Here is a 10,154-nt window from a genome sequence, read left to right as displayed (position 1 = left end):
TCGGTATCTATAATCCAAAACCAGGAGTGGGTGATAAATACAGAAGTGGTGACAAGTTTCTATTATACTTTTCCACTGATTGTTCCACTCCTGATTTTGGCTTTTACAAATACTGATGTCAAATACTGACCAAATACTGAATGTGTGAACATGAAAAAAAAGGCTAGGTTCACATTGCGTTAGTGAAATCCGTTTAGCGCATGCGCTAATCTAATGTGCTAATGCAATGTACAAAAAGGGATTGCGTTTAGCGATCCCGCTAGCACAGATGCCCGATCTGCGCTAGCGAGAACGGACCCAAAAACGCTGCAAGCAGCGTTCGAGGTCCGTCAGAAAATAACGGGACATCGCTAACGCATGCCAAAAAAGGCATACGTTAGCGATGCGTTAGATACATTGTGGTCAATGGGTGCGCTAACGGATCCGTTGCATTGCGTTAGTGGCGCTATGTAACGGATTCCGTTAGAGGACACCCACAAACGCAATGTGAACCCAGCCTTAGAATGAAAGAAAATAAATGCCTGAAATATTGAAAAAAGTATGTTAGACCAATACCATATATAAGAAAAGTCTCCAAAATTATATGTATATCTAAGTTCTTAATGTAAAAAAGGTATGGTATTTTACATAACATTTAACATAATTGTAAACTGCTGAGGAATATATTGGCGCTATATAAATCAAATTGTTATTAAGGGTTATCATTTCTTGTGTTTAATACTTTCTTCTGTTGCGTATACTCTTAGAAAAAAAAATTTTCTTGCCCTTCAGTTGTTTTTCCTAGGTTACATGATGAAAAACTCCAAGCAACCCATACTTTATTTTTTCCTACTGAATGAAACTTCTCTTTCCCTGCTGAGCGAAATCAGTGGGCCTCTGTCCCTCCCTCTCAGCCAGTCTGGAAGATACACAGATGAACAGAGCTTATAGAAAAGGCTTGAGAGCTTCTTTTAGCCCTGAATATGAGACTTGCAGCCATTTAGCTCAGCCACTGCAAAGGGTGTAAATTCAATTAGGGAAAAAGTTAAAAGAAACACTTCTCTTCCCAGGGTCCGCTACACTCACACCTTTCTCAGATAGTCTGTCTAGTCTCCCAGTCTTGAGAAGAAGTCATTTGGCAAATCTGAAAATGAGGGAAAACTTAGTAGCGGTGGAACTAATCCAGATATACTGGATTTTCCCGATAGAGACAATATTTAATGAACTTCCCTGACAGATACATTAACTTAAACAGTAATAAAACATTCACAACACATTCAATAGAAGAAAAATGGTGTAACCAGGACAGAACATATGAATAGATGTATATATTATCAGGCTGCTCAAGTACGGGACACATTTTTCAAATATTTTCATACTCCCTTCTCCCTTATTTTACATAAGAATTTCTTGACATGCATTTTTGATATTGACACAAACTTTGGAGCCAAAACTGTAAATTAAAGCTATTATATCAGATACTGTTATATTATCACATATAACAGTATAATATAATATGCGCCCAGTGAAAATCAATAGAAGATATTTAATATTTGCCACAATCCTAATGTATTGCACATCTAGATAAATGTACGTATCATCAAAGATGCTTGCCTTAAAAAAAGATCTTATCAAAGAAGCAAAATCAGATACAGATAAACATATGCAGTATATGGTTGTGCATCTTTATGTGTCCTTGCTTGTGTGTACGTGCAAATGTCTGTGACTACACGTCTACATTCACAGGCGCATCTAAAAAAAATTTCATCCAGAACAAAATGGCCGATTTTCCATCTGTATCGTCTTCTGTTTGGCACTTGTTTTCATACATCGGTGCTTAAAAAAAAAATTGCACAACCAAATACAGTTTCCTAAGTTATTAATGACAACAGATCCATAAAAATTAAATGCCATCCCTATATGTAGAGGATGCATTTTTTTTTTTTAAATGGATGTCTGTAGATCTGAATAGAATCTCTTCTAAAATATGGAGGAGGGTGCAATTTTTTTCACACCAACATTCAGTCTGTGTTGGACAAAGAAAACCTCGTCATCCGAACAGCTCCAATTGAATAACATTGGTCCTAGACTAGTGTGTTGTCAAATTTGGACATTGACCGAAATGACAGCCGTGCGAATATAGCTCGAGTGTGAGTATCTGGGCACTAATCTGGGCATCTATCTCATGTACAGCACCATGGAATCAATGGTGCTATATAAATAAATAATAATGATAGAAGTGTAACTGCGTTGCTGCTTATGGCGCTTTGTATGTGTGCCAATGTGTGTACAAACGTGTTTGTGTCGATATGATTCTGTTCGCTTGTTATTTGCATGAGTGCGAAATGAAATGTAGGTTGAATTCTGAGTACAGCATATTCGATTATGCTGGTGCGGTGAAAATATTGTTAATACTAATTTTTATATTAAATAGTATTCTTAGATTAAAATATTATTATTAAAATATTATATTCAATATCAACACCTTCAACCACCGAATAGTGACATACGATATATTATTTTCTATAATATTTTGAATGAACTGTATCCATAACAAAATTTACTGCATTCATCGCACTGCATAGTCAACATACTTCGGTATGGCAAGAAAAGAAAAAACATAACATAGATTTTAAAAAAGTCTGATTCATGAGTTAATGTAGAGCTACGCCCTTCAAGAACTCACAAGTAACCCACAGAGTTTCGATTTTTCATGTAGGTGAAATTCTTCTTCCTACTGGGCCACTTGATTAATTGCACCACCAAAATCTAGATGAGTGGCTTACATAGACTTCATTGTACAGATATGTATCTACGTAAAAAGGCTGCACGACACAATCTGTGGGTCTCTATCACTATCCACCTCAATGCCTACGTTGGTTATACTTGCCACGATGTGAGAGTATTTGCATATGGAAACATAAGAAAACCCAATAACTTAAAACAGCTGTCACTTCCAAAGCGTAGCAGTTCCATATATCTATAATAGCACTGGCACGTCGAAAATCACTGTTACTTTACTACGAAATATATTATTAGTATATCATATTACTTAAATGCAAAGAGAACCAAAGAGCTTTGCGATGCGATCTGTCGCCTTACGTAACATATCATTTTCCATCAAACAGAGATTAAATGGATGATCATCAGTGTTCGAGTTCTGTACCCTGAGTATAGTATAATAACACCAGTTATACCATACCTAAGCTGCGCATGTTATAGGTCAGCCTTATTAGCGTAAAGCATTAATTTACCGACAGAAAAAAAAGCACTGGCGTAAGAGAAGATGTGTTTTTTGAAAGAAAAGCAGAATCATAAACCAACTTTAGAGACAAAACTGAAATCTGTGGAGGGGGGAAAAAGAAAAGAGCCAATCGCGTTTCCCTTCCGGTGGTCTGAAGATGAAAGGCTTCAAAAGCTGGGAGGAGAAAGGATCAGCGCCCCTATGAATCATCACTATACGCAGCAACAGGGCGTGAAGAAGGCTTCTGAGTGACAGCAGTTATTTTGGCCTGTACTGTTTACCCAAGCCTCTTTCTCCGTACACCCATCTATCTATACCTACTGTATATATATATATGTACTCAAATATACAGTATATACCTATCTCTATCTCTCTCTCTCTCTGTATATATATATATATATATATATATATATATACAGAGAGAGAGAGAGAGATAGATATAGTGTACACTACATGCCAGGATTGTGCATAGTAGATATGGGATACATAGATAGATAGATAGATAGATAGATAGATAGATAGATAGATAGATAGATAGACAACAGATAATGGCAGATGATGATGGATAGACACAGTGGATAGATACCGTACATTAGATATATATATATAGATAGTGATAGATATCAATATATACATACACAAAAGCACAATCTACAACAGATAACTAATGATTATAGATGGATGATAAATAGCTGACAATACATAGATGATAGATGAAGATATATCGACAGACAGATCTACACACTCAAGCACTATGAAGATGAATTTCTGCCTAAGGGCCTTCCATATCTGCTTTGTGAGATTTAATTACATCATTACTACAATTCTAGGGAAAATTAAAATAATAGTACACTTTGCGCTTATCGTCATATCTATATTTTTTTTTCACGTGCTTGCTAAGCTCCGAGTTTATCATTACTCCAAGCCCCAAACCAAAGGCCATGGTTTAGCTGGTGCAGCTGGTAATGTCACCACAATTTTTCTCCACATAAATGTCGTGGCCTAAGCTTGTGAAATCTGACTCAGCGAATCAGTCTGGAGGTAACAATATTAACCTCTCTACTTCTCGAAAACATCAAAGATATGCAGCCATTTCAATCTTTTCACAGTAAGATCCCTGCTGTTCTTTGGAACCACTACCAGTCTTAATATGTTAATGAGACAATCAATTGAAATTTTGCAACAATCTGTGAAAAAAAAAAATGGCAATGCAAAAGAAAAGAAAATGTGAAAGCTCTGTTTTCTTCCACTCTATTATATATTTTTTTATATTTAAGTTCCTGTATTTTTTTATCGCACTGTTCTGATTTTTTTTTTTTAGCTCTGGCTTTTAATGCTATTCACATATCTCCTACAGTTGTGTATAGTATAGTAATTTTAATTTAATTCAACTCTTTTCTTTCTTTTTTTTTCATATTTTTTTTAATATGAAACTATTAGGCACAAACGGTTCAGGTTAATAAAAAAAATATCCCTTTTACTGGGTATATATAGCTAAAAGCAACAACCAGGAGGAAAACAAAAATTAACTTTAGGCGCAAAAATAAATCTTTTAGAACGAATTTTATTGACCTGCGCCACTAATGTTCTTAGAGAAGATATTTCCTAGTCATGCCAGCCAAGCCATAATGGTAGGTGTATGATACGTATAAAAATGTTTTTTTATTTAAAAAAATATTAAGGGTTACCATTACCATTCAATTCTAATCGGCTCATTTAGAATGACATGTCCCCCCAGCATAGTGACTACAAGGGTACAGGTACCCTCTTAGTTACCCTTTTACAGTCCGCCAGGTTCCATTTTTAGTACTAATGTAAATATTTCCAGAAAAATCACCAATGGGACAAGCTTTGTAGCAAATTATTGCATCTATGTTGAAAAAATAAATTGCATTGTTAAACCGAATATCTATATGCCCCAGTTAAAGATATCGCATTCTTAAAGGGGTGGGGCCAAGAATAATGACGTGACAATAGAACAGCGCTGGCACTGACGTATTTTTCAATCCTAAAGGCTCAGTATTAATTACCCTTATGTAATAAGTACTAAAAAAAATCAAGGAAAGAAATATATCTTGGTACCGTGTTAGCCAGTAGATAGAAAAATCTTTAGAATTGAGAGTCCTCATTGGTTGATACATTTTGGTGAGGACTCTTGATTCTAAATCAAAGAATACAGAGCTGGACACAACTTTATCTAAAATCATAAGCGTGATCATAATTATGCAGCTGCCAAAAATCACGCTTCCAATGAACATCATTTTTGAAAGAGAAACTTATGTATTTTTTACAAGAATCGCCCCTTTTTTGTCTTACTGCTGTTTACTATTAAAAAAAAAATACTGATGCAATAATTTCAATATTTTTTTAAAGATTTTTTTTAGAATTCAACAGGGTTCTTTTTTAACATGAACGTCAATGATGACACGTTAAAGGCCTCGAAATTCTATTTAGTTCTTACATTCTTATTTTTTTAACCCATCTTCTACCTGACTACGCCGTTTCCTATGTCACAGTATTAATATTCCTTACATGGGTTTTTTTTTTTCCCCTTACAAGATAAAACTGAACCCATTAAACTCTTTTGAAATTTTGCTGGAGAACAGCAGCATGTTCCCATTTGTTCTTTGAAGCATTAGATGGAGATGTCATGGTACCCAACTGAATTGATTAGAAATATATGATTTGCCTGAACGACGTTGAAAGGAAAATTTATTATACTTACTGCTCGAAAACAAATATCAACCCACTTTGAAATGCCTTTGATATCTATCCTTGTCACCTAAACACCAGCAACAGAGTGTTACAGTCACCCAAAAATATTCTTGTATAATGTGGAATATTTTTTTTTTCTCGCCCCCCCCCTCATAAAAAAAGATTGTTAATACAAAGGAACTCATGAGTTAGACGATTTAAAATTTCGATTTTTTTTTTTTTTTTTCAAAACAATAAACTTTAATGCTAAAGCAGTTATAACCAAAAGCTATACAGAGTTTTGTTAGAAAAAATTTTTTTTTCATAAATATTGTTCAGTTCCCGGCACTTGTATCAATAATTAAATTACAAACGATAAATATGGCATCATGGATATATTTACAAAAAACTTCTTACAAAAAGGCAACTGTATACTAAACGGTCACAATCTGTGAATTAATACACGTCCCCATCCTGAAAATATACCGAAACAACAGCTTTTGACCCTATAGGACAAGGAATACATTCACAAGTGTAATGCTTTGAGAAAGTTCAAGACATAACAAGACTTTGGCACAGTTTAAGAATGTGTGAGAGTTTTACAATCACCAGGAAAGGTGAATGATTTTTTTTTTTAGCTGTTAAATACACTGTTAAAGAACCTATAGTGTAAAAAAAAAAAAAGAAAAAAAATGTAATACTGGTAAAATAAAATAAAAAAATAAAAATAAAAAAAATTGGATAAGAAATGCAAATGCCAAAATATTTTTTTTCAAATCCTGAGAAAGGGACACAATTAGTCCACAGCCTTCTTTTAAAGGGGGGAAAAAAAATCCAGGGTAACAAAACAAAGCCCTGTTTTGTTGTTTTAATAAACTCCATCGCCTCCATCTTGGTAGAACAACCCATCTTGGTCTCTGTACGTCATTTGGTCCTTGTTATTGGGCACGGTTTCGCCTCTGTGTAATTTTTTTTTTTACATTTTTTTTTTAAACATACCACTCATTAAAATTGGGTGGAAGTAATCCTGGGTTGTGAGTGTTGCTGTTAGTCTGAATTGCTGCTGAAGTAGTTTTAGAAGACTCCTCACTACTGGCAGAAACCATTGCTGGTGGGGTGGCAGATTCATAACCTGAACTGGCGGCCGGGGATGAATCAGACCCTTGAGATTCGTGTACCTTGGGAAAAAAAAAAAAAAAAAAACGAGAATCATAATTTTTATTACCCTGTCTAAATATTATTGTTATTCATTAGAAGTAATTAAAGAATAATAAAGATAGATAAGACTTTGTAGTGGCTAATGTGTTTAGAAGCTAATCGACTGCATAAATAAGTGACTATGTAATATATAACGTTAAGGGTAGTTCCTAATACAAATACAATTTTAATACACAATAGGACATTATTTTGTACTTTTGTAAAAAAAAAAAAAATAATAATAGTAGTTACCTTCATGTGTTTCCGTAGAGAGCTGGGGTGCGTGTAGGATTTATCACAGACTTTACAGATGTATGGTTTGTCTGATGTATGCACGTGCATATGCTTTTTCCTGTCACTGCTGTTTGCAAACCGCCGGTCGCATCCTTCAAACTCACACTTAAAAGGCTTCTCACCTAATAGAAGAGTACATAACTTAGTGGATGACATAGTCCGAGCAGCAGCAGCATATATATATATATATACAGTATATACAGCTACAGTTTTATCCCCCCCACCACCACTACCCTCGTTAATGAAATTCATATTGTTGGCCCAGACTGTATGATTTCCTCCTTTAAATATTCCCATACGTCATCCGCCTATCATGTTGAAATATTTAACTAGCCAAATTGACACTTAATAAAAATACAAAGAGCTACCTATAGAAGTCCTGTAAATGGGTCAAACAGTCTGGCAATTGTTTTCTAAGTAAAATTTGATGATTGTGGCTTTTGAAGAACAATAGTAGTGTTTAGAACAATGCAGCCGAAGACCTTCATCAATTACAGAACAATATTGAAGAGACCATGTCACTTAAAAAAAAAAATAATAATCTGAGTAGTTTTAAGACCTGTTATACAAGAGAGGACATTAGTTGTCATCCTGTCTTTTCTAAGCTCACTTTGCTTTCAAAAGAGTTTAATTAAACACAGAATTCCAAATAAAAATACTTTGACAAAAGTATCACTGCTTTAATTAGGAGATGTGCCAATCAAGAGAAGAAAAAGAGCGGAAGTGAGTGAAAATGAGATTTAATTAGCATTTCTATAGTTTACTTAACAGTATGCAAGGTTCTAAAGTGCCTGGAAAGTGAATCATCCCACAACAAATTCCTATTTGTTCACTGAAAGCCACAAGAAAACTGCAAATCGTGACATTTTACATGACTTTCTTAAAAAATACTCAGTATGCAATAAATAAAGAATTAAATAGTTCAAGCAATTATGGAACCCAACATTGAATAAATAAAACTTTCATGGCCACTATACAGGCATAACAAGTTACAATTAGCAAATTGATATAGCAATAGCAATAAAGCCCTGGTGTCTTCTTACCTGTATGAGTTCTTTTATGGATCTTCAGGTTTTCTGATCGTGCAAATATTTTCCCACATCCGGGGAATGGACATGGAAAAGGTTTTTCTCCAGTATGCACCCTTATATGATTTACCAGTTTGTATTTTGCTTTAAAGGATTTGCCTCCCCTGGGACATTCCTCCCAGAAACAAATGTGATTAGTTTGTTCTGGTCCCCCAACATGTTCCATTGTCATATGTGTAACCAGTTCATGCATACTGCTAAATGTCCTGTCGCAAGATTTCTGCGGGCGGTTCATCGGTGATTCCTCCATCCACTTGCACGATAATTCTTGTTTGATTGGTTGCCTCATATATCTAAAAAATGCCCCTGGGCCATGATGTGCAGCCACATTCATACTCATATTCATGTGATTGTAGTTGTGGAACTGGGCAGCCGCATAATGATCAGTCCTGGGGCTGGGCACCGCTCTGTAAGGATCTGGACGTCCAAAAATATCACCTCGGAGACCTAAATGCATTTGACCATTGACCACATGTCCATTAGGTGAAGTGTGGCTGGCGCTTTGTTCATGAAGTCCTGGGAAAATCAGGTGTCCTGGTGGTTCAGTCATACCAGGGGGGCCATGGCTGGCGAAAAGTCCATGCTGACCACCTGGAGAGGCAGCGTCCCCAATTCCAGAATTCCGATTTCGGAAAAGAAAATCTCTTGTGGAGTTAAAGGCAGTGCCGCCATAAGATGGCACCTGCCCAGCATGGTGCCCAAGCGCGTTGGCATATCCGGATGCCTGCGGGGTAAAAGCTGAGCTCTGGCTTGCGGAGAGATCATGACTGGCTGGACTAAGCTTAAAAGCTGCAGTGTGTGAAGGTTCAGCAAAAGGATTAAGCCCCATGCCAGCATCTCGGTTGGACATTTCATGATGGCGAGATGTCCCAAACCCACCAACTCCCAGGGTGGGAAACTGAGGTCCTCCATCTAGAAGCATCGTCATGAATGAACCTGAGCAGTGTGCAGACCCAAAAGAATGGTCAGCACAGGATGCAGTTCATGCAGAAGCAATGGTAACAAAAATAAGTTTTGCTTTTATTCCTTTTGCCTGTTGGAAATCCAGGAAACAGTTCACCCTCTTCAATAGAGTAATGTCCTTGGACTGATAAAGTCAATCACTCACTCCTCACACATAAACCAACTCAGGAGGCAGTCTGAATTGCACCAATAGAAACTCAGCTGGGGGAGTGTCATTGGAGCCCAGCCCCAGGCACCCATTTGCCTGTGAACTCTTGATTGACAGAGTTTAGCATTGAATATGGCAGCTTCACTGATATCTATTCTCTGATTGGTCTGCTCAGGTTTAGTATTTGCAGGTAAGATTAACCCCTTTAGTTCTGCAAATTAATGGCATTGCAAAGCGAACATATATGTGACAGCCTCTCCCAGGACTGTGTGTGTTAACAGATTACGAAGAGACCAAATATTTGCATGAAAGATCTCCAAATTTCAACCACCTTTCTAAACATCAAAAGCCAGGGATCGTCCTTCATACCGATATCTTACATTTATCCTGATTAAGACCCTGAAACCTTCCCCGTAAACGCAACACATAGAGTATTAGCAATGCACAGACAGAAGGGAATGTTTCAGCCTTTGTCTCTGCACTCTTTGTAGTTTTTATTTCTGCTGTATAGTAGCTCTTATTATCTGTGCCTTTGCTTATTGATATG

The 10,154-nt window shown here is 36.3% G+C and overlaps 1 protein-coding gene across 1 annotated transcript; it reads right to left on the bottom strand.

Moving 5' to 3' along the window:
- Positions 1 to 6,164: 6,164 nt before the first annotated feature.
- Positions 6,165 to 9,588, bottom strand: ZIC3 (Zic family member 3). The gene is made up of 3 exons (XM_069747011.1): positions 8,452 to 9,588; positions 7,367 to 7,530; positions 6,165 to 7,095 (listed from the first exon to the last, which is right to left on the bottom strand). Exons 1-3 carry the CDS (start codon positions 9,422 to 9,424, stop codon positions 6,907 to 6,909), a joined length of 1,326 nt encoding a protein of 441 aa, XP_069603112.1. The 5' UTR covers positions 9,425 to 9,588; the 3' UTR covers positions 6,165 to 6,906.
- Between the last annotated feature and the right edge of the window lie 566 nt (positions 9,589 to 10,154).

Source organism: Ranitomeya imitator, chromosome 2 (assembly GCF_032444005.1).
Source record: "Ranitomeya imitator isolate aRanImi1 chromosome 2, aRanImi1.pri, whole genome shotgun sequence".
NCBI classification, from domain to species: domain Eukaryota; kingdom Metazoa; phylum Chordata; class Amphibia; order Anura; family Dendrobatidae; genus Ranitomeya; species Ranitomeya imitator.
Note: the sequence above shows the minus strand (reverse complement) of the source record. Positions and strands in the feature narration are given on the sequence as shown.